General features: G+C 40.2%; 1 protein-coding gene across 13 annotated transcripts in view; it reads left to right on the top strand.

The window, feature by feature from the left end:
• ARHGAP26 (Rho GTPase activating protein 26) overlaps positions 1 to 25,666 on the top strand; it is a 207,506-nt gene that overhangs the window by 155,744 nt on the left and 26,096 nt on the right. For 11 of the 13 annotated variants that reach the window (XM_083487861.1, XM_083487863.1, XM_083487859.1 and 8 more), the window contains 2 exons: positions 1,537 to 1,675; positions 5,952 to 6,105. In XM_083487861.1, coding sequence (XP_083343987.1) covers positions 1,537 to 1,675; positions 5,952 to 6,105 — 293 coding nt within the window. Of the gene's footprint in view, positions 1 to 1,536; positions 1,676 to 5,951; positions 6,106 to 20,740; positions 21,031 to 25,666 lie in introns of those variants that run through there. The other 2 variants (XM_083487866.1, XM_083487855.1) reach the window with 1 other exon arrangement.

The following is a 25,666-nucleotide window of genomic DNA, read 5'->3' as shown; positions in this document are numbered from 1 at the left end:
AGGGAAAGGTGATAAAATGTTTGGGAATCTTACAGCCTTTCGCTGAGGCACTGTCCCACTCCTAATGCTCCTGTAGAGCCTTTAGACCAAGATGTGGAACCTCTGGCGATTCAGATGCTGCTGGACATTCACTCTGCTTTAGCGGGAAAGTGATGCCTTTGGAAATCATCATTATTACACTAATACTCACGTCTAACTCAAGTTAGATTTGAGTGCCTAGGAGCCAGTACATCCAGAGAAAGGGTGACAGAAGATAAAAAGTGTAATAGCTGCTGATATCGCAAAGGACACCCCTTTACCCCCCAGGACCAGAGTAGAAGTTTACAGCTAAGCAGGGAGGGAGAAAGCGGAAAAGAGGAAGGCATATTTGAAGCATAGAGGATCCTGGGAACTGTAGCTTCCTCCCTGCATAGCTACAATTCTTAGCACTCTTAATCTGCTATATTATATTTTGAGGAAAATAATCTGAATTAAGTGTGTGTTGAATGTGCTTTTAATGTACTGTATGTTGTGGACCTGCCTAAAGGCAGGGAAATTTGCAGAATGTCCCCAGCATCTCCAGGTAGAGCTGGCAGGGCTGCCTGAAACCCTGGAGAGCAGCTGCCAGCCAGTGCTGACAACACTGATCTAGACAGACCACCAGTTTAACTTGGTATGAGGCACTGTCTTATGTTCCAGATAAGGCAGTGAAGTGTGAGTGCCCCCCAAGAGATGGGGAAAAGGAAGGATTGAGGGTGGCAAAGCTTAAAAGAGAGTTCACGCTAAGGCCATTAAGGCCACTGCAACACTGCATCTAGATATAGATTACTGGGAAAAGGCAAGTAAGTGCTAGCCTCAAAAGGAATGGCTCCTGCTTTTCAGTGGTGTGCAGCAACTACAGTTTTGGTTAATTTCCAAGCTCTGACTTAAGTGTTTTGATAATAATCCTGCTTCTGTGGCCTTAACAGAGGAAGAAGATGGGTGTTTTGGAATAGTGTCAGTTCAATGAGGTCATTGATTAACCTGTCAAGTTGTCTTCAATAAATTTCTGATGAATCAATGCATGCCCTCAGTCTGAACTTGCATCCATGCATCTTAAGATCAGTGTGCAGTGTTTGAATCTGTTATTGATTTCTGCAAAGAAATTGCAGCTAGGCGCTTCCTGGAACATCTGGCTGAATTACAGTCTGATGTGGATTGCCAAATTATCTCATATGCAGGCCATTAAACTGTCTGTGTAATCAGAAAATTTAAATGATTTCTGAGCGATTTAAGAACATTTGTAGATGCTCATCCAAATCAGGGATGGCATCATTTGCAATGTTAGCGGTGACTAAACCGATAAATACTTGTTTCCTTTCCTATCAAAATTCTTAGACTAATCTTTACAGCCTTTGTTGAGAGCTGTTCCTCTCCACCACACATTTTATTTCATGTTGAATTGGCATTAAATCTGTGATACTTGCCCTCTTCTATTGCAAAGCTTGGGAGCAACTGAACACTTCAGCATTCCTGACTCTCTTTTTCCCCGCCCCTAAAACACCACCACCACAATAGATATTCAACACCGTTCCAGATACACCACAATCAAATTCTCAGCTGCTTTTGTCTCGAAAGAAGAGTACAGATTCCAAGCCACCATCATGCAGTGAGAGGCCCTTAACTCTCTTCCATACTGTGCAGCCCAGTGAAAAGCGTAAGTATCTTAATCCTCTGTGCAATTGGTTGTGCTGTCATATTATATTGCTTTGTCTCAGGGTGGTCAAGAGACTTGGTTCTCAACAGCAGTAAGAAGGAGACACACCTGTAAGTGTAAGGCTTCATGTTTCTAATGTCTTTGTTGTTTCCTAGCCCTATATTGTTCAGCACAAAATAAAAGCAGTAACTGCACTCCATTCTCCCTAGATTCAGTCCCCCCCCCAGTCTGTGACCATGGTCATGTAATCCTACCCATAGATGAACACCCCTTTCGTCAATAGCAGTAGATAGGATACCCTTGTTAACAGCTTTGCTCATAGGTAAGTAGCTCTTTTGTCTAATTTCCATTAGAGCTGCGCAGACTTGATGCCAAAATAATTTACATTCCCTGGATGGCAGTTTTTGTGAGTTAAAAAGAAAAGCATGCATGGAGAGCCAGGCAAACAATAGACGTCAAACTTAATCACCATTAAAAGGTTTTGCCATTGGGAGACTCCCTCTTGTTCCTTTGTGTTTAGAAACATTTCCCCTATTCTCAGGCTTTTCTGTTCAACTTTGAAGAATTAAAACTTTCTGTGTTGTTTTGTACAGATTTTGTTTTATCAAAGCAATCTCAGTTCAGTTCATTGTGTTTTCATGTGCAACCCAATCTTTGCTGATCTCCAGGCATTCATTGCGACTCTTATGTGGTCCTTCTAATCTAAACTATCTTTCACTGAATAAATAATGGACAGTAGTGTTCATTGAAGAGGCCTCTTCCTCTTTTCTGTTTGTCTTCTGTAATCTGAATTTTACAAGCTGGGAAATAAGTGAGAGACTTAATAATGAAAAGTGTTATGTTGCATGTACGCCATGTGCACCATCACATGTGAAGCATTTCTGTGTGCCTATTACTCTGTGTACATACTGCAGGACATCATAATTGGCTGTGCCTCTCTTGCACATGCATATGCTGTAGCTTCTTCAGAGGTAATGATGTACACCAGGATTAAGGAACATGTTGCCTTCAGTGTGGTGGTGATGTTGGACTGCAGTTTCTACCATTGGCCAATGCTGACTGGGCTTCATGGTTGTTGGAGTCCAACAACTTCTGGAGGGACGTAAGTTCCCCATCCCTGGTGTACAGTCTTGGTCTGAAATCTCTGAGGGGGCCTTTATGCTCATGAAGTTGATTCTCTAACACAACTTGACTGCACAAGAACTCAATGGGCAAAACTAGACATGGCATTAAATGTGTCTGCACTTAATGTGCCCTTTTAAAAATATCAGCTACCCAATGGTGCCAATGGCAGGTAAGGTCTTCCTCCCAATACCAATAGGAGATTTGGAGGAGTGGGGTTTTTTTGTTTTTTTGTCAAGACTGTAGCAGAAAAGGAAAAGGTTAAATACACCTCCCTGCTTGCTGCAATCATGCTGATAATGAACAGCCCTCTTAGTAGCTGCTATTTGCATTTTAAAAACTGTGCACATTAAATGAAAATATGCTTTGACTGTCCAGTTTGGCCTAGAGGAGGCATACAAGCTGTATATGAGATGTTTTCCTGTTGCTGATTAAGGCCAATCTCAAGAATCAGATCTATGTGTCTGAGATAATTAGTGGCTGTGTGTGTGTGTGTGTGTGTGTGTGTGTGTGTGTGTGTGTGTGTTTTAAAGTCGTCCCCCCCACTGCCAGCCAGTATCAAGACTTCAGAGGAGCAATGTAGAAAATTATAACTTTGGGGGGGGGGGGGAATTCCATGTAAACATAGTTGCAAGGTCCCTTCAGGTTTAGGCAGTTGACAGTAATGTTAATGTTGGGATTTTTTTTAACAGTATGAGGACTGCTGCACCCCTTCTGAGTTTTACTGTTGTAGGCAGTTAGCAAAGATACATAACAGCATTATCTTCCATTTCTCTCTGTTAATACTCCTCTACTTGCTGGAAAAAGTACAGTGGGAGAGAATCTTCCTGGATACATCCACCCCAACCAAAGAAAGGGAATGGAAAGCATGCTCTGATGTTGTTCTTTTTTTATATATCTATTTATTTTTTAAAAAATAGATCACTCTCTCATATAAGATAGCAAGGCAGTATGCAACAAAATATGCAAATGAAATAAAATCTGGAATACTGTACAATATAAAATAAGCATGGCAGTTGTCTCACATTGAAAAAGTTTAAATATATGAATTGGTTTGTCAGCATAAAAAGGTTTTCAAGAGACCTTTGAAAATTGGCTGTGAGGATGCCTGTTGAATCTCTACTGGAGGAGTGAGGCCAGTGACATAAAATGTCCAATTTCTAATTGAAACCAGCCAGTTTTCTGAAACTTTTGGGACAACTAACAGTACTCCTACAGATTATCTTTGTGCTGGGATCAAGGCAAAAATAAATACTATTTTGGTACCAAACCCTCCACCTTTCTGGAAATAGTAAAAGTTTTTAATTTCTAGACATAAACTTTCAGGCACCTAAGCAGCATAATTTTCTGATGTTTTTCTACCCTTCTACAGAACCTACAGAAGTGGTCGTTATTCCCCCCCCCCCCTTCTCTCTCTTTTATGATGTCCCAGAAGGCTGGGCAACATAGCTCTTTAAATCAGACCACTCTTGAGAGGGCAGAAAAGCAGCCAGTATTTGCATCTTCAATGAATTTCAGAAGTAACACAATATGATAGCATGAAATTAATCATTTTGCCCCTAATGTAATGAGAGAGTTTAAGAACAAACCCAGGGTGGTAAGTTAAGGCAAGAAGAGGCTCATACAGTGGTAGGAGGAATGTGTTAATTTGTTAGCTTGCTTGACCAGCCTGCCCATAGACTCCTGGTTAGCATTCTTGGGTTGTTCTTGGAAACAGGTATGTAACTGCTGATATGTAGACAGAGTAAGTAGCTCTCAGCAACTCCTCATTTTCTGCCTTAGGAGATCCCTCTGATAATGCCTGTCCTACAAAAAATGTGCAGTAGAATCAAGTACTCGCTCATCTTGGAAGAATCTTCTCAAAGGATAGCGTGGATGTCATAGTCATATAGTTACATTTTGTAGAGAGAGCCCATGCTTTCATGGCAGAGATACCCATTACTTGGGAGTCAACTGTTTCTTGTAATGTGAATTTCATTTAAGTGACAGGCCATAGAAAGCAGAGACACAGCTGCATTAACTCCAGAAAAATTATGATATTGGCCCTAAACATAGAATTGTGATTTGCAGCAGAAAGCCAAGAACATTTTCTGTTGGAGATTCTCTGTGGTATGTGGATGATCTTAGGAAGGAATTACCTAAGAAATCTTAAGAAACATTGGAGTTGCTAGGAATCCTGAGGAATAGCTGTTTTCTATTTGTATGATACTTAATGCATCAAAATGGCACTGAAGCAGTTGAGGAAAGCATATAGTAGTTCTTTCAGATCTGATATTGCTTGTGATTGTAGTGGTAAAAGACAGTTTTTAGAACATGTAGTTAAGATTTGTGGTAACATTTACGTAAGAAATTCATATAGTTCCCATCTTAAAAAATAACATAAAAAGAAACAACTGTCTTATAGAAAGTCTTAATCTTGGTTATTCAACTACAAATCCCTTATTGAGAAATTGAAATTAAAAACAGATCATATTGATTAATAGAACTCAAATAAAGTTATTAAGAAAAAGAGGTCTGATGCCTGTTCTCCATTGTGGTTATGAAGACAAATATTTAACCTCTTCACTGCATGAGAATATATTATTGGGTTTTCAAAATGTACTAGGAAACAGAAGTGATATTTTACTAGAAAAATTGGTGCCGGAACTCACCACAAATGTCTCCCTTGTTCTCTTCTAATGGCAATGGCCCCCACCTGAGAGTGCCAGAACTGAGTTCCGGCTGAACAAAAGCCCTGGGAAGTAGTCATGTGGAATTATGCTGAGCTCACTACTGTCAGTTCTGTATTATACTTAATAATTTCGCATGCAGATATGCACCTGTCCCCACATCAAGAGGCATTGTCATGTCAGAAGGGACAAAAAATTAGCCCCTGAAGCAGACAAAAGAAGAAAATATTTTGAGCATAAATCTGAGCTTTAGCTGAATAGCCATAGAGGTATGAACAGTAATGGAACCTCTTTACTGCAGAATTAGAATTTTTGGGCATAGGATATGAATCATCTTCTGATGCTAACTGGTACAAAAAATCCTCTCTCCATACAAAAAATATGACAAATGCATTCTCTCTCCCTCCCTCCCCCCCCTCTCAATAGCTTAATGAATTTTAGTACATGTATCTTTATCGTTCATTATTTTGTTCTTTTTCTTCCAGAGGAGAACAGGAACAGTATCATCAACTCCAGCCTGGAATCAGTCACATCATCAAACATCAACAGTTTCCTCCATTCCAACAGCACTCCTCAGTCTAACATGAACTCCAGTGACCCTGACTTAGAAGTTATTAAACCCAACAGGCCAAACTCACTGTGAGTACAATCCTGATTTATATGTCAGTATTTCCTCTCTGCTGACCCACTGTTCTGCTTATTAGGAATAAAGTTTGTTGATTCAATAATGTTTAATACTACTGTAACCACAAGCTATGTGCTTTATATTTTCAAACTCTGAAGAGAAATGTACATATGTTCAATATGTTTGGGGTTTGTTAATTTACCTTCTATTATTCTGAATAAGTTGGGTGGCTTTGGATCTAGGGTTTTTTTTATGTCTTTACACTCCAGCTTGCTCATTTGTGCACATGTCTTGTGTTTTGTGTTGGCTACACAGGGGTGTTTCCTAGTTTCGTTTGCTCCCAGAATCAGAGAGAGGATTTCCTATTTAGCTAAAACTGGAAAAGTGCTTTTGGCGCAGTTCTTCACCAGCTAACTGTGTGCCCGTCTCTTTGCTGTTTGTGCATTGTCAACATTTCAATGAAATGCCTAATCCTAAATCTCAGAGGAATGGTCCAGTTCTACTAGGAATTGTTCCTAATCTCTCACAGCTGATTTCTCACATGAGTAGCAGCAGACTTCTGTTGTGGTTCAAAAAAATCAGTCATTTCCCTAGGCTCTGTTGTGTCTGGCAACATAGTTCAGCAAAAGTTCCTCACCACACTTGAGCTTCCTTTCTGCACAGACAGAATCCACTCCAGACTCTGGCAGTAACTAAATGTTTTAGAACACCTGCAGCTGTCATCAGAGGCCTCCTCCTTTGTCCCCTGATAAGGTCTACATTGTAAAAAACATTGACATGACATCAGTGTATTGTGAGTTTTTCTTATCCTTGCATTGCTTCCTTGAGACAGGGTGGAGAAATTCAAAAGTTTATTAGTAAACATTACCAGAGAAAAGAGATGAAAGAGACAAAAGGTTGTTGCTTTTGGTGGCAGCTATGCACCCTCTTCAGTGTCAACTTCTGGACTCTGTGGCAAGCTTTCCTGTTAAGACAGTGGCTGTTGTTCCAGAACTCTTACAGGCATCAAGTTGACCAAGGTGATGTTGCCATCATTCAAATATGTTCCTTATGTCAAGGCATCCCAGAAACCCGGATGGCACAGAAGGTTGTGTTTATTGGCTTACTGGTGATTGAGTTTCTAAACTCTGTGTGTATGTCTGTTTAGTAATTTATTCCCTTCTTTCCAATTCCTAAACTGATGGTTCTTGTGGTATGTGAAATTAAAAACACACAAGCATAAAGAGGAGTCAGAATGATGTTATATCAAAAGAATGATAGAATGTTGGCTCAAAAGGTGTTCAGCCATTGAACTTGACATCATGTTCCTTTTGAAATGTGCCAGGAATAAGTCCTTAATCAATAAAGTGGGTTTTTTTCCATTTCCTGTAGAAATGGTGGGAAGGCTGGTTTTATTACCAGGTAGCCTTTAAGTTAAGAAGAGAATAAGGATCTTAACCCAGTCAACACTTTGAGAGATGGAATCTACACCAAAGTGTGCAGACAACTTTGATAAAATATCTCAGCACATCTTTCGCCCTACATTCTGCTTTGAATTCTGGTTTCTTTGTATAGGAAAGCAGATGTTTTCCTACCACAGTTCCTACTTTATAGTAAAAAATCATCAGAATAAATGAGTGCTGGCAAAACACTGAAATTGATGGCTGTTATAAACACAGTTTCCGCTCATTTTTGAAGCACCCAAGTAGAGTTTCTAGAGTGGGGATGTTGGGTTATTTTTTTAACGGGATGAAGGAAAACAATCTTTATTCCAACTTTTTTTAAAAAACTAACTTTTGGCATTTTGTGTGCACCAGCTAAAAGTCTGCTGTCACTACTTTTTGAATTGTGACTTGAGAAAGAAGCAAGCACTCTCAATTACCAATCAAAAAAGGATTGGCTCCTTTGTTGGATACTTGCTTCATTCATTTCACTGTCAATCAGGCTTATATGCTGCCCAATAATAACATACTCTGGGAATCAGTTAAATGTTAAAGTACAAAAATCACCCATAAAACAATATTGCTTTCAGCCACTACTTGTCATTTTCAATCTGCTCTCTGATTTATTTTCATGATCACTGCTATTTTTAGAGCTTGCCATTGAAGGTTGTTGGGCTGTCAATTTTTATTTGTCCTTTAAATTAGAATAGATTCATTATCAGCTTCTGAAATCTAACAGCAGAATTATAGCCACCACCTTCTGAATTTTGTTCTTCATTGTACAATGCCAGTTGATCCCATTTTTGCAGCAGCTTACCATTGAGATGTGATAAAGAGAGCAGGGTGTTTTTGAATAGATTAGAACAAGGTGTCCTTAAGAGTCAATTGCTTTGTTTTGTGGGTGAATGTAGCATGTGCTTATCAAATGTGTGGGTGATTTGTGTCTCTGAAATGGGGTCAGGTCAGCTTTGTAGTTTTGGAGCTTAGGAGCATTCCTTGCTCCAGCACTGCTTCTGGATGCCCTGTGGTTAGAAGTATTTTTTACCAACTTTATATGGTCTTTTCTGTGAACCGCCCTGAGACCTCTGGGTATAGGGTGGTATATAAATTCAATAAATAAAAAATCAGGCCCTGGAGATTTGAATTCACGTAAAGTAGATAGGTGTTCCCTTGCCACATCTTTCTCTGTCCTGGGATGTAGTTCATTCATTGCATAATTTATTTTGTTATCACCAGGTCAGGCCTAAGTAGTGCAAGCAGAAATCATTTACAGATTTGCCACTACAGTCATAAAAAGGTGAAGGTAAAGGGACCCCTGACCATTAGGTCCAGTCGTGACCGACTCTGGGGTTGCGGAACTCATCTCGCTTTATTGGCCGAGGGAGCCGGCGTGCAGCTTCCAGGTCATGTGGCCAGCATGACTAAGCCGCTTCTGGCGAACCAGAGCAGTGCACAGCAGTGGCGTAGCGTGGGTTGTCAGCACCCGGGGCAAGGCAAGTAATTTGCGCCCCCTAACCCATGGATTTGCGCCCCCTAACCCTAACCCCCAGATGTTGCGCCCGGTGCGGCCGGCCCCCCCTGCTACACCACTGGTTCACAGAAACGCCGTTTACCTTCCTGCCGGTGCAGTACCTATTTATCTACTTGCACTTTGACGTGCTTTCGAACTGCTAGGTGGGCAGGAGCAGGGACCGAGCAATGGGAGCTGACCCCATTGCGGGGATTCGAACCGCTGACCTTCTGATCGGCAAGTCCTAGGCTCTGTGGTTTAACCAACAGCACCACCCACGTCCCCCACTACAGTCATATCTCGGGTTAAAGTTGCTTCAGGCTGAGCGTTTTCGGGTTGTGCTGCGCTGCGACCCAGAAGTGACGGAATGCGTTACAGACGCTCAAAATGATGTCACGCGCATGTGCAGAAGCGGCGAATTGTGACCCACAGATGTGGGTTGTGTTCTCTTCAGGATGCGAACGGGGCTCCAGAACGGATCCCGTTCACATCCAGAGGTACCACTGTAATTGGAAAGATTCAGGATCATTGAAATGAAATTTCTCTCCATGGAAGGAGGGAAGGGTTGACTGCTGAGGGCTATTATGGTAGACTAATAGTATTGACAGCTAGACTATTAAGGTATATCTGCCTAAGCTGTTAATGCTGTTGATGTTTCATTTCATCCACTCTTTTTCACCCCAGCTGTTTTTCTCAGGATTGTGGCTAGTCAACTGCCCCTTGTCAGGGTACACCTGTGTGTGTTGCATGTATATCCCACCCACCCTTTCTCCAAAGAATCTTACACCAGTGTTTTAAGCTGTACAACAAACCTGAGAAGGAGATTAAGCTGACAGCTGATAATTGACCCTGAGCCACCCAGCTTTGTGCCTGAGTGGAGGATGTGAAGATGGGTTTCTGACACTCAAATGCAGTGTTGTAGACACTGCATTAAACAGCCTGTTTGTGCATTTCATCCAAAGGGAGGGAAATGTTCTCTTAGGAAATAATTTGAGTGAATTCTAAATACAGTGGTACCTCGGGTTAAGAACTTCTGGAGGTCTGTTCTTAACCTAAAACTGTTCTTAACCTGAGGTACCACTTTAGCTAATGGGGCCTCCCGCTGCCGCCGCGCCGCCACTGTGCGATTTCTGTTCTCATCCTGAAGCAAAGTTCTTATCCCGAGGTACTATTTCTGGGTTAGCAGAGTCTGTAACCTGAAGTGTCTGTAACCTGAAGCATCTGTAACCCGAGGTGCCACTGTAAAATAAGGGTTTAGAACCTTTGTATTTTAAATATATATATTTTTAACCATTAAGATTAAATATCCAGTTTCTTGTTCCTTAAATGTTGTTTCTAACAATGTACAGGTTATAAACAAGGGAATACAAACATTGATTTGGCTCAATATACAATAGATTCTCTCTCCCCCCTTATCCCATATCACTAGTGTGTGCAGATAATTTAAGGGAAGGGCAGAGACAGTCTCTCACTTCACTCTTGGTTTAGAAGAAGGCAGAAGCCGTTTGAGTCTTCCTGTGCATTCCAGGGGATATGACGGGAGCAAAGTTGGTTTCTCAAATTTGGCACTGTAAAAGTCTCCAGTCCCTCCTAGTTCAATGAAGTTTGCAAAGAACTTTAAGCTGGGAAACCAGGGCAGATGCAATTGCCAGAAATGGAGAGTAGTGTGTGGTGATGTGTGTTGGCAGCTGCATCTGTGGACCCATGGCTATAACACAATAATACCAGGGGGTCTGCAAATGCACTCTCCACTTAAGGCATTTTATGCTTTTCTTGTGTCTGTAAAATGAATTTAAAATCTACCTTGGCACAAATGTGCTGTATGAAAATACAGTATGAAAAGTGGTATTTTGCACTTTCTGTTCTACATAAATAACATATTCTCTGCACACATATATTGCAAGAAGTTATTCATGCTGCTTTTGACTATAAAGTTTACAAACATTCTTTGCCGCATTATAAGATCAGGCAACTTAAATAAAATATGAAATATAAGCTTTCTGATAAGTCTGCGTCAGAACTGCACTTATCTGCTGCATTTTATATTATATTTGTTCCTACTTCTTGTTTTTGTAATCACTGGCTTTTTTCTTACAGGGAAGTTTTCAGATTTTTTTGCTTTGCCTGTCTACAAAGACAGTTGCAAGTCAGGAAGTTCTCAGAAGTAATTTTGCTAAAGGGCAAAGATATTTCCTGTCTAGCAACCGATTGGATTATTATGTGAATGCATTTTATTTATTAGGCTTGGGGTTTGGTTTTATACAGAAAAGGCCTGGGCAGAAGCTGCTCTTCAATTCAACAGGATTTGCCTGCTGTCAGGCAAGAAGAAGTTTGGGAAGAAGTTTTGTGTGTGTGTGTGTGTGTGTGTGTGTGTGTGTGTGTGTGTGTGTGTTTTGAAATGTTGTTTTACTTAGTTGTTTTTGTTGCCACCACAAAACACTTGAAGTTCCTTTCAAGATGGAGACATTAACTAACATTTATGGACATAGTTTAACGCTAGCCTATACTTCATGACTAATTTTAAGTGAATGTAGTTCAGTATAAGATCATAATTTTATTCAAATAGTGGCTAACTTTTTGAAAATCACTTTAAAAAATGAATTTTTAAAGAAGTTTTGACTGCAGCAAGCTTATCTTCTTAAAACCCAGGCTAGGGTGGTGTGACAAGAATGGTAGTTCAGCAACATCTGGGGCAAAGTTCCCTACATCCAGTGAAGCAATTCTTATTTGAAGGGAAGTTGCAGCGTTTTATTAGGGGCTAGAAATTTCTTTCATGATGGTAAAGCTCAGTTGTATGACGTATTTGAACTCTAAGATGCACTTCTTGGGTGTACTAGAGAAGGAGGCTCGTAAAATCTTCTGACTTTCTATAGCATACATTGCAAACATTACAGTGAACCATTGTAGAAATCTAAGAGAATAAAGCTTGATTGTTTTTAACAAAGAACAAGGAAGTGGGGAGGAAACAATTTGAAAATGTTATATAGGAAAGGATAGGTGCATCTTCTGGTAAGTAGAAGCATTTTATTAGTGCTCGTATGTGAATGTATAATTTGGTAGCATCATGCCTGGCCATTATCAGCATCCAGTCATAACGAAAGTAGGTCAAGAGATGGTGTGTGTATCAGCAGAGCATTAAAAAACTATGTATGCATTCAGTGGTGTGTACACCGAACAGTTACTAAGATCTACTTTAGATAAAAGACTTGGGTTTTGCTGTTTCCAAGGGGGCTATTTCCAATATCAACTTCTTTTTTGCTAGTTCTTGGGTGGGAGTAAGGATACCTTTGGCTGGCCCAAGTATCTGGGCTGGGAATGGGACAATGTGCATGAGACGTTTCTGTTTCCTAAGTAGGATGTTGAGGGTTTGAAATAAAAACATTCTCAACTTTACAGTTTTCCTTTTGAGAGGCAGCTTCCCTGTGATTCTGGTCTCCTGGTTATGTGCCCAGTAGTTGCTTTAGCCTCCTTTATATAATTAGAACAAGTCCTTGTTGAATTTCTCTCAACTATGGGAGTGCAGTCTTGGGATTCCAGACACTTCCTTAAGGTATATTTAGTCTACAAAGAAATATTAAGCTGCTCCTAGTTTCCTGTTGGGCCCGTTCACAAATTCAGCTTAGTGGTTGAGCATTCCCCGCATCAAGTATTTGTGTCAACACATTGTCTATTTTTTAAGAAAACAGCCCTTGAGCACAATGTCATACATTAGAAGTGAGAGATTGCATGTTGCTAATTTTGTATTTGAGAGTGTGTAAGCTTTTACACTTCACAGAGCACTTATTCAGGTGGAACAATAAATCCTGCAGAGGATTTCTGAGGTGATGTCCAGCTATAATATAATAATAATAATAATAATAATAATAATAATAATAATAATAATAAATAACAACAACAACAATTTATTATTTGTACCCCGCCCATCTGGCTGGGTTTCCCCAGCCACTCTGGGTGGCTTCCAACAAAGACCAAAAATACACTAAGATGTCACACATTAAAAACTTCCCTGAACAGGGCTGCCTTCAGATATCTTCTGAATGTCAGGTAGTTGTTTATCTCTTTGACATATGATGGGAGGACATTCCACAGGGCGGGCACCACTACCGAGAAGGCCCTCTGCCTGGTTCCATGTAGCTTTGCTTCTCACAATGAGGAAACCGCCAGAAGACCCTCAGCACTGGACCTCAGCGTCTGGGCAGAACAATGGGGGTGGAGACGCTCCTTCAGGTATACTGGGCCGAGGCCGTTTAGGGCTTTAAAGGTCAACACCAACACTATGAATTGTGCTCAGAAATGTACTGGGAGCCAATGTAGGTCTTTGAAGACTGGTGTTATGTGGTCTTGGCAGCCGCCCCCAGTCACCAGTCTAGCTGCCGCATTCTGGATTAGTTATAGTTTCCGGGTCACCTTCAAAGGTAGCCCCACATAGAGCGCATTGCAGTAGTCCAAGTGGGAGATAACTAGAGCATGCACCACTCTGGCGAGACAGCCTGCAGGTGGGTAGGGTCTCAGCCTGCGTACCAGGTGGAGTTGGTAGACAGCTGCCCTGGATACAGAATTAACCTGCGCCTCCATGGACAGCTGTGGGTCCAAAATGACTCCCAGGCTGCGCACCTGGTCCTTCAGGGGCACAGTTACCCCATTCAGGATCAGGGAGTCCTCCACACCAGCCTGTCCCCCAAGAACAGTACTTCTGTCTTGTCAGGATTCAACCTCAATCCATTAGCCGCCATCCATCCCCCAACCGCCTCCAGGCACTCACACAGGACCTTCACCGCCTTCATTGGTTCTGATTTGAAAAAGAGGTAGAGCTGGGTATCATCTGCATATTGATGGACACCCAGTCCAAACCCCCTGATTATCTCTCCCAGCAGCTTCATGTAGATGTTAAAAAGCATGGGGGGGGGGGAGCTGTACAATTTTAGGTTACTCTCTTGAATGAAACCCTTAACCCTGGCCCAAAGTAATATGTAAGTATGCTCTAACATGCAGGCTCGAAGGTTCTTGGTAATCGCCCAAGCACATCTACAGTTTGTTAAGCGATCAATAGCTTTCTATTTTCAGCAGCGTCAGTTACTATAGACAACAGATATTCCTTGAGGTTGTGTGTAGGCATGTAGTGTAATGACAAACATAGAGCTCATCAGCCCCTCACTTTGTCTACCTGCCAGATTAATCTGAGATGCTGAGATACTGTGGAACCGATGCACTGTTCCCTGTGCTGTGAACTGCATTTTCACAGAGCTTTTTGGATGACCTGACTTGCTTTGTATATATTGCCCTAGCATGCAGAATAGTCTTAAGCTTGCTTTGTAGTGGAACATTGCTACCGATTAGAGATGTGTTTTCCTCCATATAACTTGATAGCAGTTTCAAGGGTCGATTGCTATAGATCATAACACAGCTTCTTCGTGTAATATCATAACGCTCTGCTTTAACACATCTAATGCAACTGCCAATTTTGTTGTTTTGGGAATATCTATAGATTGCAAAGACCAGTCTGAAATATATCGGTGTAAATTAAGTTCATGCCATGCAGAAGGTTGAGTTAACAGTTTTTGTAAATTACCAGTGCCTTGTATTTTCATTTTTACCTTTTATTTGGGAGGACCCTCACCCAAGTTGTTCTCAATTAAAAAGTGCTGTTTTTGTACCAGATCTAAATAGTAATAAAAGCCACTTCAAAATGCAAACTTTTCTGCTTACTGGATTTGCACAGGTAAATTGATTTTTTTAAAAAACACAAATAAATCGATAATCAGAAGTTAAAGGCTTTTATTTGCTTAGGTTACAATCCATCTATTCCTTGGGGGAAAGCCACTAAGATAAACCAAGAGTAAATAAAATAATTGATTTCAGTAACTATTTTGTGCTAGAAGAACATATGAATATTGCAAGTGGCTGGTTGCAGAAATATGCTTGGTAGAATGAGTGGTAACAGGTAAGCTGGTCCTTCCCTCCAAACATTTTTGTAGCCCTGAAGATTGAGCTGTTATGGGGGCCCCTTTGCAACCAGCAATGTGGTCTGGGTAATCACTGTTTTCTTCTTCAGTGGGGTTGTTTACAACAACCTTTACAACAGCTGTGCTATTGGTTCTCAAGCTTTGGGATTGTTGAAATATAGACAGAAAAAAAATAATCAATTTGTGTCATGTGACCCATTTAAAGCCCCCCACAAAAAACCACAAAGTGGACTAAAGTTGCTTCTGGTCCCTCTGGGATTAGGGGCCCTGAAGCTTAAGCTTCATTAGTTTCATAGTAGATCTGCCCCTTCTTAGTTGTCCTCTTTCTTGACCTTCCAGTGAATGTCAATGACAGCTACTGTTTGTATAGGAACTTGATTCACTACAGATAGATTGTTTGTATAGGAAATTGATTCACTACATCTTAATATTGTGTCCCCCATCCCACCTCGGGATGGATTTGTTGTTGTTTTGATGTGTACTGAATGATGTAGTCATAGTGTTTGCACCCAGCATGGCTTACCAAATGGCTGTTACCAATATCACAAATGATTGGAAATCTAGAATTATAACTCTGAATTCAGAAACAGAAATATAGTTGAATCATACACATCTCACAGCCAGCAGGATCCTAAGTCTGAGTTATAGCTGTATGCATGGTCCTTAATCATATTAATTCATAGCAAATTACAAACCCTATAGTGACAAATCACGTAATGTGACAAATGGGAGCATGAATTGTCAGATTTTGGTTTAGATAAGAGTAATCTCATTGTTGAGAAACTCTGAAGTGAGCTGTGATTTCTCATATTAGTCCCTGCTAAGAGGGGTTAAACAACACCTTCTTTGACTCTGTGTATACCTTCATTTTTTCTCTACCTGGTTTTTCATTTTAGGAAGACACAAAATATAGTGTGACTTTTCAAAAGTCTTACCAAGAGTTACCAAAGATTAAAATACAGCATGTGTCTCTTGGATACTGAAAGTTGACTTTTATTTCCTATTTTATCCAGCTTTGATCTATTATGAATCAAGCTGAGAAGTATTTTCTGTCCATTCACTTGCTCAAATGAGAGGTAGGGGAACAAATCTGTATACCAAGATGAAACATTAATGACCCTTTTTAATGGAAACTGTTGAAAGAACACAGCTTTTGTGTTGTGAGGTCATGTGTCCTCAATTTCATTTTAATATTTTGCAGTTCATGTGCAATACTGTACTCTTGCAGCAATGAAAGAAGCTCTTAGAAAGGATAATGAGGGTTCAGTTTTTTGCTATAGAAATTGAACTAGAGAGGACATTAATCATGGATCGATGTGTAAAAGTGGTTATTGTAAGAACTTAGTGTGTGACTTTCTTCTTTCTCAAAGTGCATCCCTAAGTGTGTAATACTGTTCATAATAGTTTTAGTGTCTTTTTTTATACCTAGAACATCTGGGTTGATGGTCAAGCATTGATTCCTCCCACCCCCCTTTGATGTGGTTTTCAGACACTCACGACTCATTTTTCTCATAAATTAAATGTCTCTTGTGGGTGTCTTATATCTTGTGTCTCACACTGAATTGAAGGGAATTAAGCCCCTTGGTTCTCTTGCTTTTTAGGTCAAGAATATAGTCTACTAGCACTGTCCTCCATCAAATCCTCACATTTGCCTCTTCTTGTTTTGAGGATTCGAGGTCTGGCAGAAGTCTTACATCTGTTTCTATTACTACCTTTATTCAGGTTGGATTCTCAGGAATGGTACTGCATACAGCACAGTTGTATTCGTTACTAGGGGAGATTTGCCCTCCTGCTTTCTTCTCATCAACATCCCCACTTCCTCATGTTAACCCCCTAGAGCTTCACCTTCCAACCCACCACATGCAACTACTAGCCCCCCCCTTTATCTTACCAACCCACTTAAGTCACTAAATTAAATAAGGTTATGTTCAACTTGTTGTTGAAGACATCACATGGTACCAAGAGTGGAATGTATTGTGTGAAGGTACTGTGGAATATTTAATGACTCTGCATCCTTTATCTCTCTCTCATGAGCCAAATAAAGAATGGAAGAGGCAGAAGTTTGAGTACAGCAAGAAAGGAGGGACACTGACATATTCATTTCTCCTAATGCCCCCTTAAGCCCCATCTACCTACATCCACCCCATCCCAATTCCTTCTCCCCCCCAGCTTTATTTTCCCCAGTCTCCAGAGCCATAAAACTCTCTCTCTCTCTCTCTCTCTCTCTCTCTCTCTCTCTCTCTCTCTCACACACACACACACACACACACACTTACTTTCCTCACTACCTTACATATTCCTCCTCAGTCCTCCAAACGTCGTCTTTACCCCTGTCCAATGCCACCTGCTTCTTTACCAATTCCTCCTTTCTCTTCCCCTGTGTCACCAAAGGACTAAAACTGTTACACACAGAGATATCCTCCCCCCCCCCCAGGCCTTCTCTTAACTCTTCCAAGTCATTTAGTGCAGACACAAGTCCCCACCTTTTTCTTCCTGACTTTCCTTTCGTTGCCCCTGCCTTAATAATGTTGGAAAATAGCCAATGAAAACAGCAGAGTGACAGACTAGTGCAAATATAGTATAGGGAGAAAAGGGTAAAGTGGTGGCAGGCAAGAGTCACAACTGATTTTCTTGTTTTTCACTTGCTGCTTACCAGAAAATCAAAATAATTTCATCTGTAGAAAAAGAGCATTGTTCAGTATCACAAAGTGTGTCTTGAAACTCAGATTGCATCCCATGCCAGTTCTCTGCTATATACTTTATTGTATGAATTTTTGAATCGTGTGTTACCTCTTCTATCCAGATCTCTGTACTTACCAGCTGCTGCATACATAAATGATTTCTAAATGTCCAAGAAATATCTAGTGAGAGGTATGTCAGTTAGGGCTTCTGCAAACATTTGGCTCTGTTTTCAGAATTCCTCATAATCCCTGAAGATCTTTATTCTGCCGTGAACTGACAATGGAGAACAATCATTCTAAACCACAAGATCAGTGAAACAGGCTTGTTTGGGTACACATAAGAGGAAAATTACAATCCATAATTTGAGGAGACTGCAAGTATTTTAGCCTGCTTGGTCAAAAGGGAATCCTATTCAGTATCTGAAAAAAGAATGTAAACGTGTTGTGGCTACTTTCTGTGGCTATTTCTGCTTTTAATGCAAAAAATATTGTGCATATGTTGTCCTGTTGCATAGGCCTTTCTTGTTCTTGTTAACTTGACATGCAGGCTTTGGAAAGCTTTTGCTGTTCTTAATTCCATGGTTGCACTTGCCTTTCAATATCTCTTCTCCATGTTATAAACCCCAAACTGAATCCTAACATTTTAGTGAGAAGCATTCTGAGTTTGTTTTTATTTGGGGCACAGGTTTGGGATTTTTTTTGGGGGGGGTAACATTTGACACGTGGGAGTTTAGAACAGAATATTCTCTTAGTGAAAAATTCTGAGTCATAGAACTTTTCTCTAAAATCCACAGAGATTCACTGTTCAGACTATTCATTTTTCTACATGTCTTACTCCAAGTCCAGAGCTCAGCATTATGGGAATTGTGTGGCTGCTGCCAAATACAGCAGCCGCATGCCTTCATCTCCTCAAAATAAGTGGTATCTTCACGCTTTGGATTTGCAAGAAGACCCAGTGGCTTTAGTTTAGATATTATTTTTCTGAAGGAAAACTTTTAATGGAGTGTTTACAACTTTGAGCTCCATAGCAACAGAATTCACTGTGTGTGAGAGAGACAGGCAGGACAGGCCAGGGCTTCCATATTTATAGCATGTCCAGTCTCAGATTTCAATTTTGTTTTGTTTTTAATTTACCAACTGCAAGGTGACAGATACCACAAGGTTTGAAATCTACACATTTGATATTTTATTGTTCAGTGGAGTCTGTGTGACAATTGACTGAGTTGGTGTGAAGACACCAAATGTTCACAAATTGTCCAAATGTTCATGTAACAAGCTGTCAAGATGTTTGCAATCCAGTAAGGGAAAGTTCTCACTTTTGACAGGATTAAAACATCAACACAGGCCCCAGGTGCAACAGCGGCCTTATGCGATAGAATAAGAATTGTCAAGAAGTCCCAGGAATAGCTAAGACAGTCAGCCAATGTAACTCCCTCTAGATGTTGCAGAACTACAGCTCCCATTGTTCCTGATTATTGATCAGACTGGCCAGGGCTTATGTGAAAGCAGTCCAACAACATATGGAGGGCCATAAGTTTCCCATCTTGGTTTATAGTTTCTGCCAATGGCTTTTCTTCTCAGGTTTCCTCTTCTAGTCCTGCCTGTCCCCCAATCCAACCTGGTTTCATTTATTGGCTCCCTCCTCTTTGGTCTTTACTTGCTTCCTTTGGTTTCTTGTTCTGGATTGCAACATCGCTGTTGCACTGATAAGACACTGTGTATCTTTCTTACTGCTATATTTACCTGAATATCAAATCATTATCTCAGATTTAATATGCAAATGCAGAATGTATTGTGTTTTCCTCAAATGATTCACTTTCCTCTTCTCTTTAACAAATTTTTTACAAACTTGGGCATTATCCTTAAATCACCCCCCCACACACACACACACACTCTCTCTCTCACACACACAAAATATTCATGCTGATTCTTCTAAAACTCTATTTAGGCCTTCGTTTTAAGGCCTTGTATTGGCTACTATGATGTTTTATTCACAGGTGGCCTCGGCCTCATCTCTCAGCTTAGTCTACTGTCTTAACTCTTCCACTCATTTATTTTTTCTTCATGCTTTAATCAGATTGCACCCTTGAAAACGTCTCATTTACTTTTTTAAAACAAATTTCATTTTTACAATTGAAGCAATTAACAATAATCCAAATGTAAAACACACACTTGGTTTCGGCTTCCCTTCTCATTCCCCATGGTTCATTTCAATGTTTTCTTTTCCATTACATAATCTAATTTCCCCCCCTATATTTTCACTTTCTCAGTTTTATATCCCAATAATTGTTACTGCTGAATTTACTCTATTACTGTTAACTTTTCAATGTGTTTACAATACTTTTCCAGATAGTCTAATAGGCTACATAAGAAATGTTATAGTTTGAACTGATGTGGATTTTGGAGATGTTCTATGGCCCAGAGTCAGCAATATCAGGGATTTTGGATACAGTTGTGTGTTTTTTTTTAATCTGACAAACCTAGAGGGCTCTTCATTCTCTTTTGATATTTATCATAAGTGTAAAAAGGTAAAGGTAAAGGGACCCCTAAGTGTACTTCATGCATATTCATTAGTGAATAAATATACCTGAAGCAGTCGCCACAATCACGGGGATTTGTTTGCCTTAACCTCCTCCTATTGGCTTTGTCAAGATGCCTTGTCATTCAATTGGCTCAGATTTCTGCATTAATTGTAGATTTTTCCTAATGATCCAGAGAGAAAAATAGAACCCTTAAGTCATAAAGACATCCTGTCTCATTCTGAAAGGAGATCCCTCTGCTTAATTAACTTCATAAATTAGCTGTAGCTATAGCACCACCACTTTACCACCAGATGGAGGTAATATAATCTCTCTGATCCTTTTTGCCATTGTAATGGATCCCAACCATCAATTAACATGCCCTTGAGCCTTTCCATTTGGCAGCATTATGGTCGTGAGGAAGCTGATGTGCAGACAGAGTTGTCAAAGGAGTGCTAAGCTGTGAAATTATCAATAGCCTAAGAATTCTAGCAGGTTGCTTGTCTTTTTTCTGGTTATGCTCTATATTTTTTTCACCCATGTTCTCATATTTAGAATCCCCCCTGATCCAACAGAAGCCTTTGAAGATGTGCCTACTTCAAGCCAAACATCTGTGGAAGGTGGCAGCGTTGACAAGCGATGTTGATCAACTGCTTTTGAAGTGGACTGACTGGGAGTTATACTATGTCCATGAGAGTACCATACCCAGAAAACACACACACAAATTAGCACACTTTACATTTTGAAGAATCATTTATTTTATTTTTCTACATTCTGTCCCCCTTCATCTCAAAAGTAGATGGAAGAGGCAGCATTTTTATTATAAATACATGCTCTGCATCCAGTGATTTGATTCCAAGTTGATGATGGGGTGGGGGTGCAAGGGCAATCAAAAGGTGAAATAGCATCTCTCTTATCAGTGATTTTGTTTGCTTCCCAGTTACCTATCCACATTTGTTATATACACCTTGATAGATTTTGTGATTTGGTTGGCTGTTAATATCTTTTAAGGATTTAATTACTAAACTTGTTCATTATATTGCTAGGTAGACCTACATTTTTGCCTCTTTTTCTTTTTCCAAGCATTGAATGTTGTAATTTTGAGTGAAGGAGTCAAGAATATGGGAAAGAAGATACAAACATTTATCAGTTGCACAGCTAACACTCAGGAAGGTGGGCTCTTGGCTAAGGTGCAGGCATACAGAAGCACCAGTAACATAGAACTGGTGCACTGAGTGCCAGAACTAAAGGAAGAGGTGGGGACGAGAGATAATACGAAGACAAATGTGTAGTTCTCTTTTTTGTTCTCCCTTCCAAAACTTGATCTGATTTACACAAAAAACCTCCAGTGAAAATATTGGAACAATCACTGGTAAACCCTTCTGACAGAAGGTTGTGCCAATCTTGTTTTCAAGGTGTCCGCACATTGCTGGGGTATTAATGTTAGCTTCTGCCCAGGACATGAAAGGTATATTGAGCAAAGTCACCTTGCCATTCAGTCCCTTCTTCATGATACTGGTGTTTATGAATGGTTTAGTTGGTGGCTTTGTGCAGTGTGAGAAACTCAGGTTTTGTTGTTGTGTCCCGTCCCCCCAACTCTACCCAAAGGTTGCTCTCAGGGATTAGGGAATCCTCTGGAGAAGTATGAAGTATGGTGTGAACAGCTACAGTGTGTGTGTAGGGCGTGTTGTTGCTGAAGAATGCCAGATCCCACAGAAACAGGTGCTTTCTGCTGGTGAGGCCACCACCGGATACAGCCCTTAATCTTTTCTTCAGTGGGGATTTTTTCCCCTGCTGCATTTTTTATGATTTTCTATATTAATGTTATATTCTTTTATTTATGTGAGCCACCCAGATAACAGATGTTATTAGGCAGATTATACAAATATAGTAAGTATAATACCTGAATCATAGGAGGCTATCTCTCCAAATAAAGTTATGCCACTTCTTCAAAGGAATCCGTAGGAGCCCTCCTTTTTAATCAGTTTTTAATCATCCCTTTGTTGCTTTTTTGTTCTTGATGAGTGTATAGAACAGCACTCTCTCCAAGAAGTAATCAACCTTGACACTTTGCATTTTGTATGTACAGACATATTTTGCCATCTTTTTCCTTTGTAAAAAATGTGAACTTGTGTGTATATGATGTGCTGGTAAAGAACCCTCCTCTCTAGGCACAGCGTAGACTTAGAAATCAATAGCAATGTAGCCTTTGAAACCCCTCCATTTCTGAGTATGGATCTATATATGCCCCCATAATGGTGCGGAAAACTTACAAAATATATCCTCCATAAAATAAGTTATCTTTAGGAAGTGCAAAAGTTCTTAATAAGCAGCATACAGTACTTGAATTTGTGTTCCACAGAGGCTGTGTTTCCTCACAAACATTTAGGACAGCATTTTGTGCTTTTTAGCAATTATGTCCCTGGCAAGTTTGTAATGTAACTTCTTCTGGCTCAGCATGAATGCACAGAATACTTTGCCAGTTTTTCATTGTCTTAATAGCTGTTGCTGTGGGAGATGCTCTTGCTGCTTTCATTTCCCAGTTGGTGTCAGAAGGGCATCCTGAGAATGGGGAGGGCAATTTTCTTTGATTCAGAGGAAAAGTTACCCAAGAATGAAACTCTTCCTGCCTTCCTCTTCTGTCTCTGATAAGGAGCACAGGACTTTCCTGTCTAACAGAAGAAATAGAAATCACCTGTGACGCTACATTTGTTGTCTCTGTACCATTTTGTCACTTTATTTACTTCATTTCATTGTTATTTACTCTTTATGTTGCACTCTATTAAAATAATAACTGAAGTGGCTTACAATAATAAAATAACACATCATGAAAATGAAAAAATAAGACATTATTAACAAAATATTCATATGAGACAACATAACTAAAACTTGAAAATAGCAGGTTACTGATTAAAAGCTAGCCTGTATTTTTATTAAAAAAAGTTTTTACTATCCGTCAAAGACAGATTTGCAACTGGGCAGCCTAAATCCTGAAAGACAAATTAGGTTATTCTGAATGGGTTCTTAACATTTAGGCCAAAAGCAGGCCCTCCTCCTTAAGTATAGATCAGTCCCATTCCACCATCACATTTGAGGTCTTCTTCTTCTTCTATTATTATTATTATTATTATTATTATTATTATTATTATTATTATTATTATACTGCCCTTCATCAGAAGATCTCAGGACAGTTCACAAGATAAAAATACATGCTTCCCTATTGCATGTTAATTCCAAACACTAGCAGTTTTGCTTTACTATTTTGCCATTGACTTGTACAGCTGTGGGTTAATTATGTTACCACCTGTACAGTGGTGCCCCGCAAGACGAATGCCTCGCAAGACGGAAAACTCGCTAGACGAAAGAGTCTCCTATGGGCTTGCTTCGCAAGACGACAATGCAAATCTCCTATGGGCTTGCTTCACAAGACGACAATGCCTTGCGAGTTCCTGCGGGTTTCCCCCCCCCCTTTTCTAAGCCGCTAAGGCACTAATAGCCTTTTAGCCACTAATCTGCTAAGCCTTTAATAGCCGCTAAGCCTTTAATAGCCGCTAAACCGCTAATAGCGCTAAGCCGCTAATAGGGTTGCTTCGCAAGACGGAAAAACCGCTAGACGAAGAGACTTGCAGAACGGATTAATTTCGTCTTGCGAGACACCACTGTATACACACACCTGTAACTCAGGGTAGCACTTCATGCATCTGATGAAGTGGATTTTTATAGTTCGTGAAAGCCTATCCTCTAATAAATTTGTTAGTCTTTAAGGTGCCATGTGAAAATTTTGTTGTTTTTTGCTGCAACAGACTAACACGGCTTTACTCCTCTGGAAATCATCTCTGCCTTGTTTGCTCGGGAACTATAGCCTGTGATGTACATGAGCCTGTTCTAAAGCCCTGGGATATTTGGGGCTGCTGACTCATAGTATTCCCTCTTCACAGTGTTTGCCATTTGTGAGAGATTAATGTCCTAACTCAACAAATCTAATTTTAGCTGGGTTTTTTTGTTTCCTGCTTTTGGCATCTTTGTGTCAAAAGTAATCTTTCATATCTGTCTTCCCACTCTGCTTCACATAAGAAGTATCTCCTGCAACAACAGATAGGAAAAGGGGACTGGACTCCAGATGCTGTATATTCCTTTTTCTTTCTTTTTATGTAGGTAAAGTAAATCTATACACCATTGTCTAAATGTAAGCAATGTGCTTTTGTCACTTCTATGGTTGGAAGAGTATTTATTCCAAATAAACAGTGTTTAATAAAAATATATCCTAAAGCCATGCTTAACTGGTCAGTTTCCTTTCACATTATAGGATACAGAATGGATGGTATAAATACAGCATTGCATTGTTAAGGTTAAGAAGGAAAAATAATATATCACACTATATTGTAGTCATTTAACCAAAATTTCCAAGTCATGTTACAACTTTTTAACGCCCCCTCATTTTCGGAAGTTGAAGAAATCAACACACCCTACTATCATGTTTATCAAGACAGCTCAGAGAGCAGTAATTATATATATATATATATATATATATATATGCTTTCGTAGATTTTCACGGGTACAGGAATGCAGGTTTTGGTGTCTTCGGGTGTCTTCCCGTGTAAGAGTTGGGGTGTCTAGGCGACGTTTCGACGAGGTCTCACTCGTCATCTTCAGGCTGGTGCTTTCGGCTTCTTGTTACTGGAACAGAGCAGGATCTCAGTGTTTGAGTTCCTATAAATACTGTTGAGGGGGTGTGGTGTATAGCCTCCAACGTTCTGGGCAGAGAGGAAGTTCCCAGGTTAGTGTGTCTTTTCTTCTTTTGTTCCTTAATTACTTGAGGGATATCTTGAGTGATTTCTTGAGTGATATTCTGAGTACCACTTAGGTGGGTCATTAAGTGTGGATTAGTTGCTAAAGCTTTCGTGTCTTGACCTCTTGAGCTTGTGAAGAGTTTTTCTGAGAGGATGGCTGTACTGCACTTAGTTGTGCTCTGGCTTGGCTTCGTGTATAGGGGCGAGCTGTGGTTTTGTGCCCTGTGCCAGCCAGATCTGTGTAGGGATTGCAGGGGGGTGCAGCATCCGGTCAAGACACGAAAGCTTTAGCAACTAATCCACACTTAATGACCCACCTAAGTGGTACTCAGAATATCACTCAAGAAATCACTCAAGATATCCCTCAAGTAATTAAGGAACAAAAGAAGAAAAGACACACTAACCTGGGAACTTCCTCTCTGCCCAGAACGTTGGAGGCTATACACCACACCCCCTCAACAGTATTTATAGGAACTCAAACACTGAGATCCTGCTCTGTTCCAGTAACAAGAAGCCGAAAGCACCAGCCTGAAGATGACGAGTGAGACCTCGTCGAAACGTCGCCTAGACACCCCAACTCTTACACGGGAAGACACCCGAAGACACCAAAACCTGCATATATATATATATATATATCACATTTATTTTGAGAAGATGGCTAAGCAGCAGTTCACTAGATTGTATATTGCAA

This window comes from Podarcis liolepis (genome assembly GCF_965112155.1).
Source record: "Podarcis liolepis genome assembly, chromosome: 2".
Classification (NCBI taxonomy): Eukaryota; Metazoa; Chordata; class Lepidosauria; order Squamata; family Lacertidae; genus Podarcis; species Podarcis liolepis.
The sequence above is the reverse complement of the archived record's forward strand: the minus strand, read 5'-3'. Positions and strand labels throughout refer to the sequence as shown.